Raw genomic sequence first — 22,150 nt, 5'->3', positions numbered from 1 at the left:
CTCCTTTCTTTGTGTAAAAAGCACTTTATACTTTAGGCAGAGGCAGAGGCAGAGCATGGTCACCTCTCTCCATCAAGCTGCAGCCTATCACACATTAAGTGGTGTGTGGATCCTGCTGGTGAGCTTTAAAAATTCCATCAGGCACTTTGATCTACTCATGCTTGAAAGATCAAAGCACACTACAGGGCTTCTAGTGAGCAGCAGGAACCACATGGCCATAGTGTGCTGCAAGCTGGGGTGTCAATCTACAGTACTCTAGCATGCACAGTAAGTGTCCATGTAGACATGTTGATTAGCTTTTGAAGAGTCTGACCTTAGCAGTCACATATGGCTATCTAGGAAGCCTGGCACCTGAGGGGCTTTCTGCCCAAGAGCAGGCCTTCCACCTATTTTCACCTTGTGCTCACACTGAGCGCTCAATGCATTCATGCTCTTTCTCAGTAGTTCTTGGAGGCTGCAGTTTATTGTAAAGACCGTGACATGTACAGAAATGGAGGCCTGGTTTAGCCAGGTTACTAGAGTGTGTAGAGAGCAATCCTGTACTGGACTCCAGGAGACTAAATAACTATTCAATCCCTCTCAGACCTCCACTTCTAGGAGAGCACTCCTTCCCAGACTGAGCAGAGGAGAGAAGTGCTACAAAGCCACATGTCTCCAAGAAGGCCTCTACTGCAAATGCATAATACCCACTTAGAAGGAACTCCAATGTCACTAGTGTCAGAAAGATTTGTCATTAGAGGCCTTGTCTGGATCTTGTTACTTGGGGCTCAAGGGAGCATTCAATCTTGCTAGGACATACTTCTCCAGTTCCAACAGCTTTTGATAAAATATTTCAGCAGTTTCTTCCTCCACATCCACCTGCAAAAAAAATCAGAGCAGTAATATTAGCCCAAGAGGGCTGCAATGTGGACTGACACAGAAACGCTGGATGTTGCCAAAGATGGGCAAAGCCAAGGACAGGCTCAGTCTCCTCCTGAAAGGCACCCACTCAGCCACTTATGCCATGTGCCCAGGGAGCTGGTTAGGACTGTAGCCCAAATGACAGAGGGCTAGCATCTCCCACAGATGAGCTACAGCCCCAAATAAAAGGAAGCTGTTTCATGTGGAATAGCATGGGGAGTCACTGCCTTTTGGGGAAGGAAAGCTCCCCCAGCATTAGCACAAGCTGCCAAGGACACAGGGGTAAACTGTAGCCTCTGCAGCAAGGAAACAGCAGCACAAGCCAGGAGGAACTTGCACAGTATACACTACTGAACCCCCCCCCCCCCCCTTCACAGCTCCTTCCCAAGACAGCCAGCATTAACCACAGCTGGAGGATGCAAGGGGTGAAATCCAGGCCTTTCAGCTGGAGTCATCACAGCCTAACATCTTTTACTTCACTCTGACTCTGCAGAGGGAATTCTCCTTTGCTATAGTGTAATTGGCTGTGGGTTCTGGCTCTGCTGTGACTGCAGCCCTTCAGCTGCCAAGCACCCCATGCCTGCCCCCTGCACTCCTCCCTCTCCATTCCAGCCCTGCCTGGCCCCCTGCACTCAACTCCGGCTGTCCACCCAGAAGTAGACCAAGTGTATAATTACATCAGAACAAAGTTTGCTTTGTGAGCTCTTTGGTGCAGAGACTGTCATATCTATACCATGTCTAACACAATGGCCTGGTCTACACTATGAGTTTAGTTCGAATTTAGCAGCGTTAAATCGAATTAACCCTGCACCTGTCCACACAACGAAGCCATTTACTTCGAAATAAAGGGCTCTTTGAATCGATTTTTGTACTCCTCCCTGGAGGGAGGGGGAGGATGTACCCAGAACCACCCGCAACAATGTTTTTGGCCCCATCAGGCATTGAGATCTCAACCCAGAATTCCAATAGGCGGAGGAGACTGCGAGAACTATGGGATAGCTACCCACAGTGCAATGCTCCGGAAGTTGACGCTAGCCTCAGTACAGGGACACACACCGACGAATTAATGTGCTTAGTGTGTCTGCATACACTCGACTTTATACAATCGGTTGCCAAAAATCAAATTCTGTAAATTCGGATTAATCCCGTAGTGTAGACATACCCAATGTTACGACTGCAATAGATGTATTATCTTGTGTGTTTGTTACAAAGTCAGAGTAAAACTGTACAATCAGCACAGAGCCTGCATTTTGAGGACCAGTGGAATAGAAGGGGGCTTGTCAGAGCTTCCCAAGGAGAAGGCTACAAAAGGATGAAAAAAAGAAGAAAATACTCCCCCACCTCACTGAGCTACACGTCTTGGTGGGCAGCAGTGAGAGGAGATCCCTTCACCTCCCAGCAGCAAAAATCCTGCAGGTCTGCTTACACCTCTCAGTGGCTCTGAAGGGAATGGGAAAGGCTAGGCCTCACGCTGGTTTTGTTTGAACTCCTGTGATCCAATTAAGTTCAAGCCAATCCCCCTACTAGTCCATTGGGCTTCCATGTCCTCTTTGCAAGAAGTTGCATCAAGCCTTGTGTTGGTGATTCTGGTCTTGCCACAGAAGGGCTAGGGACATGGTGCTGTAATGAATGCCTACTCGGATGGCCACCTACCTAGGCACTCAGCTGTTAGTACAGAGGCAATGCATTCATACAGTGAGATGCAGAGACTGGCAGGCTAGGTTGGGCACAGTGCAGTAGAGTATAAATGGCAGCAAGGATGGAAGAATCAGCTCCTCAGGTAAGTGTTTTCAGCCAATATATAACAGTCCATCTCTTACTATTTGTACTGCTGGGGGAATTCTGCATCACTGCACGTGTGCAGAATTTATGTCCCTCCCCTGATTTCTTTACTTCACTGTAAAAAAGTGACTTTCTGACAGGGCTGTGAGAGTGGTCATGCATCATTCCCCAGCAGCATGGCCATGTTGTTTAGGGAACCCAGAGCAGCCAGCAGAGAGATAAATCACTGCAGTGGTGGGGGAGGAGGGGTGTTCTGGAGATATGCCAGTGGTGGCTCCTATGATGCACTGGGCTTGCCTTCTACTCCCAGCTGGGCTGGGGGAGTACAGGACTTCCTCTTCCCCTGCAGGGTGGGGTCAGACCCACCCCCAGAAATCTCCCCCAGCTGCAGGAAGCTCTGCCCCTCACCCACTGCTTCTTGCCCCCATCGCTCTTCACCACAGGGGGAGGTGTCACTGTACAGGGAGCCACTCCCCATCTGCATTTGGACCCACCCCATACCGAGAATCCCCCACCAAGCCTCACCCCTTCCATCTGGAGCACCCGCCCAGTCCCTACATCCAAACCCCCACCCCTGCTGAGCCCCCCCTTGAACCTCAGTGAGCCCCACCCACTGCACCTGGACCACCCTGAGCCCCTCCCACCCCCCCCCACACACTTGAACCCTGCTCCACCTAGTCCCACTCCCCCAGCACCTAGACTCCCCTCAAGGCCCCCACACCCAGGACCCCTCCCTTGTGCATCCAGATCCCCTGCACCCCCACACTGAGCTACTTGCACCTAGATTGCCCCACACAGAACCCTCTCACCCCACACTTGGATCCTGCCAGGCTAAGCCTGCCTACCCACAGGCCTGACAGAGGGCAGGCCCCCAGGACGTTTCTGGGGCAGTCCTGGCCCTTGGGTTGTGTCAGGGTCAGGTGTAGCCTGAACACCAAGTCTGTGTCCTGGGGGAGGAAGCTGCAGGGTGTTCTCCCACTCTGTACAGCCAGGGGCCTGTGTTCCCCCCTGCCATGCTGGAGCCTCCACATTTATTTATTGACAAATAAAATTTGCAGAATTTTAAAATATTGTGCACAGGTTTTTTATTTACTTGGTGCAGAATTCCCTCAAGAGTAAATTGGACTTCAGAGTCTTTGCTATATTTACCTTTCGGGACTCCACATAGTTCTTCCCCATTGGTGAAGTACAGCTGTGATATTTCATTAGTGCATCCAGTGACTCTGGCTTTTGTTTGAAGAGCCATACCTTTAAAGACAATAGCATACTTGTGAGGGCAGGCAGTCCAGCTTGTTCTGACAGCCTTACATTTTAGAACAAAACAGCTTGGCAACATGCAGGGGGAAGAGGATACCAAACTGCCCAGTTTCCTCAATGAGATATTCCACTTAAGCTCCAGAGAGGCAGCTGGCTGCTCTGCTCCCTGTGGTACTGGGAACAGCACAATCCCTGCTCCTAATAGACAGTCACACTTACCATGTCTTTAGAGAGATATGCCATGGTTCAACACAAGCTGCTTGTGGTTTCTGCTTGAGGCAGGAGTTACTGGGTTCAGTTCGATGACTTGTGCTACAACCATTTGCTCTGACCTGCACTGTCCCTTCTGGCCTTACATCTATGAATACTGATGCTGGTTTCAGTAAGAGCAGAAGAGACCATCACAAGTGAGATCTAGAGACCACAGGGTCTCTCTGAAGGGGTTATTTATTTAGTAGGTGAGGGTGAAGAGCCATTTGTTTGAAGAACCTCAAATACCAGATTAGTGTCTTAGCACTTACTATGGAAAGTGATTCAGATGTGCAGGGCAAGAGTAGAGAAACTCTGCTTTGTATGTATCCATCTGGCAGAGGAGGCATTCACAGTCAGCACCAGACACCCAGGGGCTGGGAGGAGTTACACACTGCAGACAAGCAGTGATTTGAGGTGCAAACCATGCTACATACCTGAGCTTCTGCTCCATTGTATGGAGTTAGTGTGTAAGTCTTGGTGAAAAAGCGTATCTGAAAGAGAATAAGAAATGAGACATGAAACTTACTAGCACCTATACCTTGGAGCAGGGACTCAAAACTGAGCTCCCTGGAGGTCAGCAGCAGTGTCAAGGCACAAGGCCCTCTGCTGCTAGTGGCCCAGCCAACAGCTCTCCCACCCCTTGAGTAAGGCCACCTGCCTATAGCTAGATGACCAGGTGTCACTGTAAAGTCACTAGAACCATCCAGATGGCCAACACACCACCACCAGGTTGCTCCCTGCTGCTGGGGGGGGGGGGGGTGGGGCAGGCACAGGGGACCAGCTAGCCCCTCCCTCGATATGCCTTTCTTCTGGCCGCCTCTTTCCTGAGCTGGCTCCCAAGCAGTGGGTGGAGTACAATTTGTGACAACCTGTCATCCAATGAAAAGTGATTCAGTGAGGAGGCAGCCAGCAGAGAGAGCAGACTTATTTGGGGCTGGCACAGGCAGGTCCCAACAGCAAGCAGGTAGCAGCTTGTGGCAGCAGTGCCAAGGCCAAACAGAGGCAGCTGATCAGGGGACAGATGAAAAGGTGTCTGGCTGACGTACATAGGAAGTCTGTCTGTCGATAGTGTGTGGAATATTAGTAAAGCTGGAAAACTGAGGGCTGCAGAGGAAGAGAACAGGTACAGGATGAGATAGTAAAGGAAAGAGGCAGGGAAAAAAAAAAAAAAGAGTAAAGAGAGGTGAAGGAAAGTGAAGCGTATGGAAGAGGCCACTTTCCACCAGAGGTGCCAGGGAGAAACAAAATACGCCTGAAAGCTGAGGACTTCACTGCTAAAGTTTGTATTCTCTTAGGAATCATCTTCCATGTGTAGGAACATTAATTGAGGGGGAGGAGTTCAGAGGCACTGATTATCTAGCTCTGTTTCTACTGGAGTGGGAAGTTTACGATATGCCAATGCTTAGTGCTTTGAAAATACCAGCCTAGTTAGTAACTATGGTTCATGTGTTCAAGAACAGTCTCAGATTTGGGGTCCCTCTGCTTTCAGTTGCCCAATTTCTGCTTAGTTCCCAGAGGTGCTGAGCACCAATAACTCTGATTGGGGCTATGAGAGTGGTGAGTGCTCAGCACCTCTGGGAAATGAACTTAAGGCATGATGAGGCTGAGCAACCAGAGATCAAAGGCCATGGTTAAAATCTGCTTCCCCATCTAGGGGCCCCCCCACTAGCACTTCTCAGCAGCAATACTGATCTTGGGCCATAAAAGGCAATTGGTGGTAGAGTCTCCTTCCCAGCTCCAGAAAGCCTCACTCACTGCAGAGCATCACCCCACTTTGTGCTTTGGGTTAAATTAACTGAAGGGAAATTCCCAGGATTGGCTGTTTTAAGGTTCCTTTCTCTTCTAGCCTACGCCGGTCCCAGATGCTAGCTCTCGATTCCCCAGAGGGCTACCTCTACCTGCCTGCTATCAAGGTGGAGCATAATTCACCTATAGTTCCCTAAGTATTTCAACACCTGCTAATAGAGTGAAGCGGCAGGAGACCCTTGCCATTCTGTTACAACATGCATGGCAAAGGACCCACTGTACCAGGATACACTGGCTATTGCAGCACATGGCACACAGTAGTATCCCATCACAAGGCACATAACCATAGGGCACCACCTAACTGGTAGCACTGGCTTCACACCCATTTACAAACATATGAACAGGGAAAAAATGGCTGGCTATTCACCAGCCCTCTCCAAATAAGGAGCCCCATGCATCTCTTTGCTGAAACTCCCTCCCAGACTGACCCTGCTGGTCCTAAGGGCCAAATAGTCACTTTGCTTCACATTGAGTTGGGAAGTGGCCTTTCGCCAATCTGCTGCATTTCCATTCATACCAGGGAGCGAAGGACACTGTACAACTGCTTTGGTGATAAGGCACTGTGTATACCCTTAGGAGTGAAACACTCAAGACCATCCCACCCCAAAGAAGAGTTGAAAATAAACCCACATTTTCAGAGAGATTACTCACTATCCACATGATGGGCATAAGCAGCTTCCAGAAGAAAGATGGCAGAATTCCATAAGTCAGGTTAGTCATCACAAGACCTGGGCAAACTACACTGGAATACAGCCCCTGCAGAAGGGGAAGGAGAGGATACAAGCCAACAGTAAACGCTGCAAATCTGCTTGGAAAGAACACACCAGACAAGTATTTACAAGGTGGCTTGCACCTTCCAAAGGCCTCACAACGTAAAGTCAGCAGATGCCCCTGTGCAGCAGTGATCATAGAATATCAGGGTTGGAAGGGATCTCAGGAGGTCATCTAGTCCAACCCCTTGCTCAAAGCAGGACCAATCCCCAGACAGATTTTTACCCCAGTTCCCTAAATGGCCCCCTCAAGGACTGAACTCACAACCCTGGGTTTAGCAGGCCAATGCTCAAACCACTGAGCTATCCTTCCCCCGCAATGTGTAGAGAAGTATTACACATTCCTCATCCTTTATTTATTTATATATTAGTTAGTCCCTCTCCCACCAAACAGCAGTTAGACACCAGTAAGGGATGGCAACTCTTTCCAGAAAGAAGGCTGCCACTTATGGACTGGCACAGAACAATGGAATGAATGCTGCTTTCCCATCACAGGCCCATGACAGGGAAGGCCCTGCCTCTTGTCTGAGATGGTCAACAGCTCCCACACCAGTATCGGCTGCCATGCCATAGATTTTACAGGCCATCCAGTCACATTAGATAGCCCTTCTAAAAATACTTGCCCTATCAACTCCTTCCTCTGAGCATAAGCCACATCAGTTGGCAGAGGTTTCCCTTACAGGCAGGTTATTCTATAGTTGTCCCATATGAGCTGCTTGCACCTTCCACTAAAATGTTTCTTAGACAGTCTTAGGCAGGTTGCTAGACTAGATGGACTGCTTAATTTGTATGACAGAGCAGGCCAATCATCATGTGGATGACTCCACAGAATGGAAGGTTTATTATACATCAATACAATGCAGCCAGCGAAGACAGATAATGTCTGTCCCAAAGACAAGACTACAGCTTCCAAGTATTCTGAAGGTAAGAGCTCAATTATGCTCAAGTAAGCAACGTCTGCAAACATTCCCCACCACATCCTACCAACCATACCTACTTGAAACTCACTCTTGGATGTGAAGGAGCTTAGCTATCGATTAAGCAACTGAACACTGCTATGTGGAAACAATTATGCATCAACATACTATTGCCACTGAAGAGCATCCCACCTTATCAACATTTCTGAGGCCCACGTATGACAGCTTTCTGCATCATACCATAGGGAAGACACCCTCACCTGCTTGTTAAAGTGCTTGTTCAGAGCCACACTAGCAAGGTCAGAGGCATATTTGGAGGAACTGTAAGGCTCTTTGCCTTTGCTGTGCTGGTAGTCAGTGAGACTGAAAGCAGACTTCCTGGCGTTGCTGGAAGAGGTCCAGATAAGCAGGGAGGGCTTTTCAAGGCAACATAGCAGAGGCTCAAGCTGCCGAATCTAAGGAGATGAGAGAGTTATTGTCCTGCGATAACTACTGAAATGGATATTTGAAAATAATTCCCATTTCTCAGTTACGCTGGTCTAGAGGGCAGGGGTTTGGGTTAACTGACTGCACAAGAAACGAGTAAGTGGAGAATCATGTCACTGGTGTACCTCAGACCCAGATCCTGGTTGGTAGCATTTTATAGCCTGTTTGCATTCACTTTGCACAGAAGACAGGCTGCAAAGTAGTGAGAACCAGGTCTGTGTTTCTCTTAGGAGCCAACATGTCTGCTGGCTGTGCAGAGTAACCCTGAAGTAATTCTAACTCTTTCAGTAATCAGTGTTGCCTGCACGTTGGGAAATCCCAGACCTGGCTGTCATTCAGCCACTAGGAGACAGCTGACCGGGCCAGGGTATGTACAGGGGATGGTGTGGACTCCTGCCCTATGTCTGGGCCACTGCACATTACTCAACTACAGTCCAGACTGGGTCAATGTACAGGAACATTGGAAGAGAGTTGAAACTGACTCATTTAATTCCTGCTCTACCTAAAATTGCACACTGACTGCCAGAAGCAGCTTTACCAGTATAAAGTGCCCAAAGAGGTTGGTTTCAAACACAGACTGCAGGCCATCTGCAGTGATGCAGTCTTCTTGAGTTATCAGCCCCTCCGCTGTGCTCAGCATGTGGACTGCTTTCCTGGAATACAAGATGACAGATTTTAGACAGAGCTACAGCTTCTTCAGGTGACAATTTTATTGAACAATTCTAAGGGCTGGTCTTCACTACCCGCCCAGATCGGCGGTAGAAAATCGATCTCTCAGGGATCGATTTAATGCATCTCGTCAGGACACGATAATCGATCCCTGAATCGACACGCGTACTCCACCAGCCCAGGTAGGAGTAAGCGCCTTCGACGGGGAAGCCGCGGGGGTCGATTTGCCGCCGTCCTCACAGCGGGGTAAGTCGGATCAGATACGTCAAATTCAGCTACGCTATTCCCGTAGCTGAATTTGCATATCTGAAATCGATCCCCCCCGTAGTGTAGACGTAGCCTAAAACATTCCCACTTACCAGTTTTAGTATTTTGACCAGCTCTTTAAAAAAAAAAAAAAAAAAAAATTGGAAAACTCCTTGCAGAACCAAATTCAGAAGCAGTTTTTATTTTGAAGGTTCAAAATAGTTTTTGGTTTTTCAAAAAAATCACTTTTTAAAAAGGAAGAATTCTAATAATCTTAAATATTTAACAGCATAAATTTTGAAAAACAAAGATCCCAGTGCCAGAGTTTGTTTGCTTTGTATTTTTAAAAACAAAAAATTGTTTAAAGTAGTCTTTCAACTGAACTTTGAAAGCCAGCTCCCATTTTTATTGAGATTTGATTTTAGAGATTTGTTATTACAACAGAAAACAGTTTAAAGAAAAAAAACTGATCAGGTTGCTGCCCACAAACTAAATGGGAGCCTGTAACATGGGCTGTAACTCAGAGGAAAAGCAGTCTAGAGTGGTTAAAGCAAATGATAAGAGTCTGGAGTTCCTGGCTCGGTCAGTCACTGAATTTGCACTCACTTAACTTCCATGACTCGTTTTCCCTATAGCTATGGAGAGAAAGAGATGGGGATGACCTATTTCCCTACTTCAGAGGGATACAACAAATCATAATTCATTGCTCTTTGAGAAGTACTTGATGCCCTGCAATGTTGTGGCTGATCTGCTCTCTCCCAGCCTCCTGTGCACACCTACAGGCTGATCCTAAAGACTCAATGAAGGCTGTATGGTGACCCATTTCTATTAGTATTTTTGCCTCCCCACCCACAACCCCCATCTCATGCCCAGTAGGCCATTAATACATTTGAGTTGTCTGGTGGAATTCATTCCTCCTTCCAGCTATCAAATCCACCTACAGAACCAATTTTGCCTCCACACTTTTATGCTGTTACAAGACCTGTGTATACATCAGCCTACATTAAGGGTATGATTTTTTTACGGAGATGGTTACATTGGTATAAAAATGCCTTATACCAGTATAGCTTACTCCCCCTTCCCATACAGGAATTAACTGTACCAGTATAAGCACTTGTATACCAGTAACGGTCTGCATGATGTGAGCTGTACCGCTCCAACCATACCAGTACAGTTAAAGCTTTCCATGTTTGAGAAGTGAGCAAATGGATCTAGGCCTTCTTCAAACTGTTCAAGCCGCCCATCCTCAGCCTTGGCTCACATCCAGTTTCTCTTCTCCTGTTAACATCTGTGTTTAACAGCTTGAAAAGATCCTGTCAGAGGCAGAGACCCGACACTACCTTAACTACAGCTTCCCCAGCAGTCTCAACTCTACTCTACTTTTGATTTTCATCTGCCAATCAAGATCTTGCTGGTCTCTTTAAACAGAGAAGTTGCCTACCACCGCCTCACCTTCCCCCCCCCCCCCCCCAACTTCACTAGAGGCTCAAGCCTCAGAAGCCCCTTACTTCTGCCTGCTATCCCTTTAATACCATTCCCTACTTCAATACATGCATCTCCTTCCTTCTCAGTTTCCCCACTGCCTTAAACATACTGTTCCCCCATGCTCTCAACAACCTTCTCTAGACCAGGGGTTCTCACAACAAACTTTTTGGTGCCCATGTAATAACCTCGCGACTCCCTGAGGGGTTATGACCCCCCATTTGAGAACCCCTGTTATAATCCATTGAATCCAGTTTGGCAAGCCTTTCTGCTTTACCTGGACTGTAAACTCTTCTGAGCAGAAGGCCTTTGTAGGCCACCACGCACATTTATGACTTTCTAAGTAATGACTATAACAAAAAGAAGATCTGTTCACCTTTTAGCTAACCACCCACTCATTCAGTGTTTCATTAACCATCCCTCACATTATCAGCCATCCGAAATCTCAGTGAATCACTGGAACATTCATTCATGCCATCATCCATTTCTTATCTCCCCTCCCTCTACTCATCCAAGGACAAAACTAGAAAGAGAAAAGTATCTGACGGTTACTTAAGGATGGTATCTTGTACCCAGAAAAGAGACCAGAGATCAGTGCTTTGAAGCTAATGTGGGTATTTGGCATGATCCCAGCATTCAGGAAGAGATAGTCCAAGCGCTGAAACCTACACAAAGGAAACACAAACAGTATGGTTGGTTATGGCTATTACCTATAGCATATCGTGTAAACACACCACACACACCCCAACACAGCTAATGCTAGCTCACAATGGAGACAGGAGCTCAGAGACAAGTCATTTCTGTATTTTGAAGTTCAAAGTAGTATTAAGCTAATCATGAAGATGTCATTTCACAAAATAAAACTAGACATGATCCAGAGCTAGGATCCAGAATAAGTTTCCCCAGATTCTGAGAATACTTGGATTCAGAATTCTTGACTGAGCCCATTATAGGGATCTGAATGGTAAAATTCACTCTGAATATAAAATCCCACAAAATCTGGAGTGTGGGGGGGTCAAATCTAGAGTTCTTAAAATATAACTGATGCCCACAAGTAATCCATTTTCCAAACTTCTGTATGCTTCAAATTTCAGTTAGCTATCCAGGATTTTCTTCAAGAGAAAATAAGATTAGGTTAATTCAATGGGATTTAGGCACCTAACATCCACAGGCTAATATCTGTTGGGACTGGGATTTTTAGAACACAGATATCACCACAGTAACTCTGCAGTTACTACTTTCCAACTAAATCCCAAAGCAGTGTGTAAACAAAACTTCACCACCCCTGAAACATAGGGAAGTGAAGATCTCAGACATGTCTTGACCTGCAATGGAAGAATCAGATTTCCTATTGTTGCCACCATCAGTTCAGCTCCTTTGGGGAGGTTGGAAGCAATACTGGGAGCCTTAGTACATATATCCTGAGGCTGATGCATTTTTGCTGTGTTGTCTAACCCTCTCAGATCAGATTTAGATGGCTCTCCTGTTTCAGAAGAGCTAGTGGAAGCAACACTGGGAAGTGTCTGACTAAAAAGCCCAAGGTAGCCAAAGGCTTTAGAGAAACTTGGAAAGCCAACTCTCCTGTTCAAGATATGACATTGTGGCCACCAACATTAAGGCAAGTGGCAAACAGACCACTTCCTGTCTGGAGCTACCCTGTGCTCCTTGTTTCAGGGAAAAGCTTTAGCATTTCAGGCTCGGTGTACTTTTGGACTGTGGTAGGTGAAAGAGGTCACCGCAGTAGCTGAAAAGGTAAGATTGGTGGTCATGGGGGGAAGGGAGAAGAGAGAGACAACAGCAGGGGACTGGACTAGATGACCTCCTGAGGTCTCTTCCAACCCTAATCTTCTATGATTTTATGACCGCTGCCTGAAACAAATGCAAGCTGGGCAAGGAGTCCCCCTTTGCCCTATGCACACTAGAGAATGGCATTTGGAAGAGGGATTTGAACAGCACATGTGAGCTCAAGGAGGGCACCTCTTAGCCCTTTCCCCCCGATTCAGAGTGAAAAAAAACTGACTGTGCTTCAGGCTTATTCCCAGGCCTGGCTCCCAGCGCCACAGGCAGCACAGGGTGGGCCGGGGAGAGACACCTGCTGGATGCAGCAGACAGGGCCGGCTCTAGGCACCAGCAAAACAAGCTGGTGCTTGGGGCGGCACATTTTTAGGGGCGGCATTCTGGCACGGGCCATGCCGCCCCTAAAAATGTGCCCCGGCCGCCCTAACTCACCTCCACTGCTGCCACTCGCGCGCCGCTGCTCGCCCTCCCTCCCAGGCTCTCAAACCCGGGAGGGAGGGGGAGATCCCAAGCAGCCACTGGCACGCGAAACAGCTGATTTGCTCGCCGCTTGGGATCTCCCCCTCCCTCCCAGGTTTGAGAGCCTGGGAGGGAGGGGGAGCAGCGGCGCGCGAATCAGCTGTTTCGCGCACCGCGGGCCGCTCGGGATCTCCCCCTCCCTCCCGGGTTTGAGAGCCTGGGAGGGAGGGGGAGACCCTGAGTGGCCGCAGCGCACGTGCTGCTTCTCCCTCTCCCTTCCTCCCTCCTAGGCTTGAGAGCCTGGGGGGAGGAGGCAGGGCTGGGGATTTGGGGAAGGGGCGGAGTTGAGGCGGGGCCCGGGGGGGATAAGAAAAAAAACGGGGGGGGGGGGGCAGCCAAAATTGTTTTTGCTTGGGGCGGCAAAAATCCTAGAGCCGGCCCAGGCAGCAGATTGAGCTGGAGGGATCCCTATTGCCCGCTCACCTCAGCCAGTGCTAGGGGCACAGCACCCACCCTCCTCGAGCCCGGGCGGACGCCACACACCTGCACTGGATCTCGCCGGCTGCCCGCAGGACGGACTCCAGGCTGCTGACATCCAGGCGCACGAGGGTGACCTGGGCGGCCGGGTGGGCGGCCAGCAGCACGGCCTTGGTGGCAGCAGCCTTCTGCATACTCCGGCAGGCCAGACACAGCCGGACCCCAGCGTCCTCCCGCAGCAACCGCTTGCATAGGGCGGAGCCGATACCACTGCAATAGCCCAGGGAGAGAAGAGCCCGGTCAGCACAGGGCCGCCGCCTCCAACCCCAACCCGAGCGAGCCCGCTCGCCCCTGAGGTCCCATCCGCTCTTTGTGTGGGACGGGCCCTCTGAGACAGAGCCCCGCCAGATGGACGAGCGTGTTCCCGCCTTCCCCCACCTCACCTGCTAGCACCGGTGACCAGCACCACGGGTTGCATCGCGCGGTCCAGAGCGGGCACAATAAACTAACGAACTTCACCGTGCGCCATTATAGACCGCGCGCACGGCCTCACCCCTCGGCGGCCAGAACGCCACTCGGGCAGCCCCGCCCACTCTGGTTCGTCTCCCCATCTGCCTCACTCCCGTAGACACCGCCCCGCACAGCAACCATCCAAGCAGGGAGTTCGCGGGGGCCCTTTGCCGTGGCGTGACTGTGGGTTCATGGGCGGGCACGGCTGAGCGGCGCCCAATCATCGCGGGGCTGCTTGGGCGCTCAGGAAAGGTGGAGTGGGCCGAGTGGAGCCCCGCCCGCAATGACAGCGGGGCTCCTGGCCCCTGCCCCATGGCAGGCGCGGGCTTGGAGCTTAGGGTTACAATAGTTCCAGTTCCCCAGTCGAGGTGCTGTGCAGGGCGGGATACAGTTTCTATTTGGAATATCTAACGTGTATAAATAAGTGTAATGGCCTCCCAAGTAAATGTCAATCCCATGTCTCTGCAGACAGGCCACCCAGGCATATTTCTCTGTAGAGCTCATCTTTCCCAGCCCATCCCAGCAGTGGCTGATGGCTCAGCAAGTAGCCATGAAAGTCTTAGCAAGATGTGGGCCTGATGTTGTACTGTACACGCAGGATCCCTTTCAGCAACGCAACAGTCTTAAGTTGTTCCTTTCCTTTGTCCACCGGCTTGGCATCAATGAAAAAACTTGCATTGTGAGAGGGAACAGAAAAGAAGCAATCTTCTGCGCAATCTTTAACAGCAACATTCAATGGTTTTGGACTTCTCAAAATATTTGATCCATTTTTGGTAATTTGCTAGGAAATTATTGAGCTCTTCATCACGGTTGGAACCTTCCATACATTTCTTGAGAGTGCTGAACTGATCAAAGCGCGTAATGTCATCAATGTGTACCCCCTTCTCTGTCAGGTATTTGACACAAGACTCCACATCATTCCAATTTAGTGTCTTACTCAGGACAATCCTGCCCACATGAAACGAGACGTCTCCAGGGATTCCATCCACAGCTTCAAATACTCTAAGCATGTGCTGAACAGACATTCTGCTTTAGCCAAGAATGCATTACATCAAGTCCCTCCTTGCACTTTTGTGACAGTCTATTCCATTTTGTTCACCACTTTTATAAGACTCTGATAACTTTTGCACAAAGTGATATAAGAATGAGAGACAGTGGCTTCCACTTCACTTCAGGTTCTTCTCCTTGCCCCATCTCTCTGCTCATGACATCAAGGAATACCTGAAGGACAGTGAACTAAGCAGGAGGCAGCCCAGTTCTGAGAAGAAGCCAAGCCTGTGAAATTTACTACAGCTTGTGGTGAGAGAAATGCTTTTGCTTTTAAGTTCACTTAACTTGTTATTAAGTTAGGTATTAGCTTGTGTTTTTATCTTTTTATTTTCTTTTGTAATCAATCCTGACTTTTAGGTATCAGCACTTGTAGTCACTTAAGTTTATTAACTACAGAAAGATAGATTTTACCAGTGTATTTAGATTAAAGTGCCTGAGAAACTCCACTTCAGATAACAAGATTTGCGCATATCATTTTTCTTTGATAAAATGACAGACTTTCTCGGAGCTTGTATTGTTCAGGAGGTACTGAGCAGTACAAGACATATTTCTGAGTGAAAGTCTGGGACTGAGAATCTGCTGGTATTCTTCTGCAATGTAATTCATGAGTGACTAGCTAGCAACACTAAATACTGTGTACCTGGGAGCAAGTTACATGCTGGAGGCTGTGTGTGGCGGGACAGGAGTAGCTGTTCATCAGCAAAGCAGTGTAAAAAGAATCCCAGGTTGGAGAACTGAAGAGACAACTATTCAGCGGTCCAGATTGTACCTCGGGTATGTCACAGCCAGCAGTCCCTTAACTTTCAGCGACATGAGGTTCTGGGTCTTGTGTTCAAGGCCTGGTCTACACTACGACTTTAATTCGGATTTAGCAGCATTAATTCGAATTAACCCTGCACCCGTCCACACAACGACACCATTTAATTCGAAATAAAGGGCTCTTTAAATGGATTTCTGTACTCCACCCGGACGAGCGGAGTAGCGCCAAAATCGATTTTAGCATTTCGAATTAGGGTTAGTGTGGCCGCAATTCGATGGTATTGGCCTCCGGGAGCTATCCCACAGTGCACCATTGTGACCGCTCTGGACAGCAATCTGAACTCGGATGCACTGGCCAGGTAGACAGTAAAAGCCCCGCGAACATTGGAATTTCATTTCCTGTTTGCCCAGCGTGGAGAGCACAGGTGACCACAGATAGCTCATCAGCACAGGTAACCATGCAGGCCGATAATCGAAAAAGAGCACCAGCATGGACCGTACCGGAGGTACTGGATCTGATCGCTATATGGGGAGAGGATTCAGTGCTAGCAGAACTTCATTCTAAAAGACGAAATGCCAAAACTTTTGAAAAAATCTCCAAGGGCATGATTGAGAGAGGCCACAATAGGGACTCAGATCAGTGCCGCGTGAAAGTCAAGGAGCTCAGACAAGCCTATCAAAAAACAAAGGAGGCAAACGGTCGCTCCGGGTCAGAGCCGCGGACATGCCGCTTCTACGCCGAGCTGCATGCAATTCTAGGGGGGGCCGCCACCACTACCCCACCTGTGACCGTGGATTCTGGGTCGGGGATAGTCTCATCAGCTACACCTGAGGATTCTGCGGATGGGGAGGAGGAGGAGGAGGAGCTTGCAGAGAGCACCCAGCACTCCGTTCTCCCCAACAGCCAGGATCTTTTTCTCAGCCTGACTGAAGTACCCTCCCAACCCTCCCAAGCCAGTATCCAAGACCATGACCCCATGGAAGGGACCTCAGGTGAGTTTACCTTTTAAAATATAAAACTTGTTTTAAAAGCAAGCGTTTTTTAATGATTACTTTGCCCTGAGGACTTGGGATGCATTCGCGGCCAGTATAGCTACTGGAAAAGTCTGTTAACGTGTCTGGGGATGGAGCGGAAATCCTCCAGGGACATCTCCATGAAGCTCTCCTGGAGGTACTCCAAAAGCCTTGCCACAAGGTTTCTGGGCAGTGCAGCTTTATTCCGTCCTCCATGGTAGGACACTTGACCACGCCATGCTTGCAGCAAGTAATCTGGTATCATTGCCTGACAAAGCCTGGCAGCGTATGGTCCCGGTGTTTGCTGGCATTCAAGCAACATCCGTTCTTTATCTTGCTGTGTAATCCTCAGGAGAGTGATATCGCTCATGGTAACCTGGTTGAAATACGGGAACTTAATTAAGGGGACAGAGGTGGCCATTCCTACTGGGCTGTTTGCCTGTGGCTGAAAAGAAATCCTTCCCTGAAGTTGGCCAAGCGCGGGGGGGGGAACTGGCCCTGAGCTTTTTGCGTTTGGCTAGCAGGGATCTTCCCTGTTACCAGCCACGCGGTGGGGGGAGGGGTACAGCGATCATCCCAGAGAATTCATAGCGGGAGGGGGGGCGGGAGGGTTAGTTTGGTTTCTGCAGGGATCTTCCCTGATACCTGCCACGCGGTGGGGGGAGGGATAAAGCGATCATCCCAGAGAATTGGATGGGGGGGGGTTAGTTTGTTTTCTGCTGCTGAAGGTTAACAGGAAAACCGCAGCAGTCAACGGGCTTTGCTTGGTATGTGGGAAAGGAGGGCGCAGAAGCCGAAAGACAATGGCTTACCATGGCTGCATGCAAGCTGAATTCTATTGCCTGGACCTGCGTCTGTGATCTCTATAGCCACAGGCACTCAATATTAAGATGGAAATTGCGACCTTGTACTGAAATCACATGTGCTTTGTAATGTGAATAGTGTTTTTCACCAAGAAAGAGTATAAGCATTGTTCTGTAAAATGTATCATTTTAAAAACGTCTCTCCTTTTTTTCAACCCTCCCTCCAGCAGCTGCAAATTTTTAAAGCCTCCCTCCTCCGTCCCGAAGGCTATCTCAGATAAGGCGGCATAGAAAGAGGACGCGAGACGACATGTTCACGGAAATAATGGAATGCACCCGCAATGAAAGAGCTCATTTGAATGAGTGGAAGGACACTGTATCTAAATTTAGGAAAGATGCCAGTGAACGTGAGGTCATGAGGGACGCTCGAGATGAGAGGTGGCAGGCTGCAACGCTGGGGCTGCTGCGGGAGCAAACGGACATGCTCCGGCGTCTGGTGGAGCTTCAGGAACGGCAGCAGGATGACAGAGTGCCGCTGCAGCTGCTGTATAACCTCCCTCCCCCTCACCATGTTTCATATCCTCCTCACCCAGACGTGTGAGAACGCGGGGGGGGGGGAGGCTTCGTGCACCCTCCCACTCCACCCCAGTGGACAGCCCAACCAAAAGGCTGTCATTACATTGAATTTGTTCAGTGGCCTTTTACTTCCCTCCTATCCTCCTCCCAAACCTCACCCAGATTACCTTGTTGGTTCTCTCCCTATGTTTATAATCAGTTAATAAAGAATACATGATTTTTAAACGATAGTGACTTTATTTCCTTTGAAAGAAAGCTGGGGGAACGGGGAGGGTGGGTTCCTTACAGAGAATGAATGAGTCAATAAAGGGGGCGGGTTTTCATGAAGGAGAAACAAACAGAAATTTCACACTGTAGCCTGGCCAGTCATGAAACTGGTTTTCAAAGCCTCTCTGATGCACAGCGCTTCCTGTTGTGCTCTTCTAATCGCCCTGGTGTCTGGCTGCGCGTAATCAGCAGCCAGGCGATTTGCCTCAGCCTCCCACCCTGCCATAAAGGTCTCCCCCTTACTTTCACAGAGATTGTGGAGCACACAGCAAGCAGAAATAACAATGGGGAGATTTCTTTGGCTGAGGTCAGAGCGAGTCAGTAGCGATCTCCAACGACCTTTTAAACGGCCAAATGCACATTCTACCACCATTCTGCACTTGCTCAGCCTGTAGTTAAACAGCTCCTGACTCCTGTCCAGGCTGCCTGTGTATGGCTTCATGAGCCATGGCATTAAGGGGTAGGCTGGGTCCCCAAGAATAACTATTGGCATTTCAACATCCCCAACGGTTATTTTCTGGTCCGGGAAGTAAGTCCCTTGCTGCAGCCCTTTAAACAGAGTAGTGTTCCTGAAGACACAAACATCATGAACCCTTCCCGGCCAGCCCACGTTGATGTTGGTGAAACGTCCCTTGTGATCCACAAGTACCCCTTGCGGTTTATGTACTGGGTACCCTGGTGCTCCGGGGCCAAGATAGGGATGTGGGTTCCATCTATCGCCCCACCACAGTTAGGGAATCCCATTGCAGCAAAGCCATCCACTATGACCTGCACATCTCCCAGAGTCACTAGCTTTTGTAGCAGCACCTCAGTGATTACTTTGGCTACTTGCATCACAGCAGCCCCCACAGTAGATTTGCCCACTCCAAATTGATTCCCGACTGACCGGTAGCTGTCTGGCGTTGCAAGCTTCCACAGGGCTATTGCCACTCACTTCTCAACTATGAGGGCTGCTCTCATCTTGGTATTCTGGCGCTTCAGGGCAGGGGAAAGCAAGTCACAAAGTTCCAAGAAAGTGCCCTTACGCATGCGAAAGTTTCGCAGCCACTGGGAATCGTCCCACACCTGCAACACTATGCGGTCCCACCAGTCTGTGCTTGTTTCCTGGGCCCAGAATCGGCGTTCCACGGCTATAACCTGCCCCATTAACAGCATGATCTCCAAAGCACCGGGTCCCGCGCTTCGATAGAATTCCACGTCCATATCCTCATCACTCTCCTCGCCGCGCTGCCGTAGCCTGCTTCTCGCCGCCTGGTTTTCCAGGTTCTTGTTCAGCATAAACTGCACAATAAGGCACGAGGTATTTACAATGTTCATGACTGCTGTCTTGAGCTGAGCGGGCTCCATGCTTGCCGTGGTATGGCGTTTGCACTGTTCACCCAGGAAAAAGGAGCGAAACGGTTGGCAGAACCACCCGCGACAATGTTTTTGGCCCCATCAGGCATTGGGATCTCAACCCAGAATTCCAATGGGCGGAGGAGACTGCGGGAACTATGGGATAGCTATGGGATAGCTACCCACAGTGCAACGCTCCGGAAATCGACGCTAGCCCCGGTACATGGACGCACACCGCCGAATTAATGTGCTTAGTGTGGTTGCATACATTCGAATTTATACAACCTTTTTTTCAAATTCGAATTATATAAATTCGGATTAATCCCGTAGTGTAGACATACCCCAAGAACAGCGTGCACAGTGTCGAAGCTTTTCACCACTTCCACAGTGGAGTTGTTTTCCCTATTTCCTGAATGTGTGAATGGAATGCACTGATGAGTGAGTGCATGTACCAGAGTAAATCTCGTTGAACTCATCTTCGAAAAATTTCTTAATCACAGTGGGTGGTTTGTCCTCTGACAGGACGAACGACTTCAAGGGCGGAAACATCTGTAATACCTGGAAATAAGAACAAGCTATCGTGTCTTGCTGTGATAAAGCAGCTTTTTGTATTCAATGTCAACAAACGCACAATTTTCCTTCAGAAGCTCAGGTCAGCCAGTGTAGATATGAAAATAGTTGTAAAGTTTCAAAATAATGCTCTCAATGTCAACATCAAGTGTGTCTGCCCTGTGAAGGACACAACTGTTCAAAATGTGTGCTAGGCAACCCACACCGATTAAAGTCCCCTTCTGCAACAGCATCTTTAAATTTGCAAACACAGCCTTACCTTCTACATCATGCCAGAGTCCTCCCAACATTGTACTGCAGTTGTCACCCGCAAATGCGACACACTTCTCAAACAAAGTTTTCTTTTCCAGAATTTTCTTGCTGTACTCATAGGCACTGACTTCCCCTCTTCCTGGTGGGTTCTCAAACCCCCCCCCGCACCGCCCCTTGCCCCCCCATTTCACCCCTTCCCCAAAGTCCCCACCCCCTTCCTGCCCCCATTTCACCCTCTTCCCCCAAGTCCCCGCCTCGTCTCTGCCTCCTCCCAAGTGCGCCACGTTCCCATTCCTCCCACTCCCTCCCGGAAAGTCCTAAGCACTGCCAAACAGCTGTTAGGTGGTGGAGCACGGCGGGAAGTGCTGGGAGGGAGGGTGAGGAGTGGGGACGTGGCGCACTGGGGGAGGAGAAGGAGGTGAGGAGGTGGTGGGGGCGCAGGGAGCTTGGCTGCCAGTGGGTGCAGAGCACCCCCTAATTTTTCCCCGTGGGTGCTCCAGACCTGGAGCACCCACGGAGTCAGCACCTATGGCTATACTGTGCAATCATATCTGCAGTCTCATTAGGTGTGTTCTGGACCTTGATTAGCTTTGACTGTAACCCACCAAACTGCAGTCAAAATACTGAATTATTACTGGAAATATTTTCACAGCACCATGATTGCTTTCATCTGTAGCAACTCCACAGTAAGATATGTCGTTGTCCTCAAGTGCTTTCAGAGCAGTGTCAACAGAATGTGGTGCAAGTACAGAATTATCAATCACTTCTGTCTTCGTTCAAGTCGTTGAAAATTTTTGGGCTATCTCAGATTTTGTGGCTATTTCGGTAAAACGTGCAATCCATTGACTTGAAACTATTATGATGCAGGACAGTGGGAAACAATAGAACTGCCTTCTGCTGCAGTAATAGCATCCTCCGATTTGCTGCCTGGTTTAACAAAATAATCTATTAACTTTGCCGATGAACTCTCTCCTTGAACGAACTTCTTATGTTTCTCAGAATCTTCATGAGCTTGTAAATCAAGAGCACCTTTATTTGCAACAGAGATATATGTACCAACTCCTGCATATCAAGCACTCAGCTACCCTCTACTCAACCACTATGAAAACACAGAAATTTTATCTTTAGTTCTTCAGTAAATTTACATTTTCATTTTGGCATTATCTTCAGTGATAGGGCACTTCACTTCATCCAACTCAAAGGTGTGTTTAAGAACATAAGAACGGCCACACTGGGTCAGACCAAAGGTCACTCTAGCCCACTATCCTGTCTTCCGACAGTGGCCAATGCCAGATGCCCCAGAGGGAATGAATAGAACAGGTAATCATCAAGTGATCCATTTCCTGTTGCTTTTTCCCAGCTTCTGGCAAACAGAGACTAGGGACACCATCCCTGTCCATCCTGGCTATTAGCTATTGATGGACCTATCCTCCATGAATTTATCTAGTTCTTTTTTGAACCCTGTTATAATCTTGGCCTTCACAACATCCTCTGGCAAAGGGGCAAATCAAATCAAACTCAAGAGGATTGAGATGTGTAACGCACACAGAAACGCCCCAATCCAGGACTCTAAGCATCAATGGCATAAAACCATTAGCTCTCCCCAAATCAAACAGCCAGGCAATAAGCGCAAAGCACATCATGCCCTGAACACCAGCCCTGCCCTCAGACCCTCCCCGCAGGCCTGGTTGACCACATGGGCCCTGCAACAGGC

The 22,150-nt window shown here is 48.9% G+C and overlaps 1 protein-coding gene and 1 long non-coding RNA gene across 4 annotated transcripts; one reads left to right on the top strand and one right to left on the bottom strand.

Moving 5' to 3' along the window:
- Nucleotides 1-444: 444 nt before the first annotated feature.
- HSD17B7 (hydroxysteroid 17-beta dehydrogenase 7) lies at nucleotides 445-14,003 on the bottom strand. Of its 3 annotated transcripts, none has more exons than XR_010589821.1 (9): nucleotides 13,744-13,913; nucleotides 13,367-13,570; nucleotides 11,120-11,232; nucleotides 8,709-8,823; nucleotides 7,945-8,139; nucleotides 6,649-6,753; nucleotides 4,626-4,682; nucleotides 3,832-3,930; nucleotides 445-858 (listed from the first exon to the last, which is right to left on the bottom strand). XR_010589821.1 is itself a non-coding variant. In XM_005293589.5 (9 exons), exons 1-9 carry the CDS (start codon nucleotides 13,776-13,778, stop codon nucleotides 757-759), a joined length of 1,005 nt encoding a protein of 334 aa, XP_005293646.1. In that variant the 5' UTR covers nucleotides 13,779-14,003; the 3' UTR covers nucleotides 445-756. The 3 variants fall into 3 exon arrangements, 2 of the variants coding, with proteins under 2 accessions (XP_005293646.1, XP_042717266.1); XM_005293589.5 differs by having other exon boundaries at nucleotides 11,140-11,232; nucleotides 13,744-14,003; XM_042861332.2 differs by lacking the exon at nucleotides 11,120-11,232 and having other exon boundaries at nucleotides 13,744-13,911.
- LOC135973128 (uncharacterized) lies at nucleotides 13,986-18,237 on the top strand. The gene is made up of 2 exons (XR_010589822.1): nucleotides 13,986-16,612; nucleotides 17,664-18,237. It is a non-coding gene; the product is annotated as an uncharacterized LOC135973128 (long non-coding RNA).
- The last annotated feature ends 3,913 nt before the right edge of the window (nucleotides 18,238-22,150 follow it).

This window comes from Chrysemys picta, chromosome 8 (genome assembly GCF_011386835.1).
Source record: "Chrysemys picta bellii isolate R12L10 chromosome 8, ASM1138683v2, whole genome shotgun sequence".
Taxonomy (NCBI): domain Eukaryota; kingdom Metazoa; phylum Chordata; order Testudines; family Emydidae; genus Chrysemys; species Chrysemys picta.
This window is presented reverse-complemented; position numbering and strand designations above follow the sequence as displayed.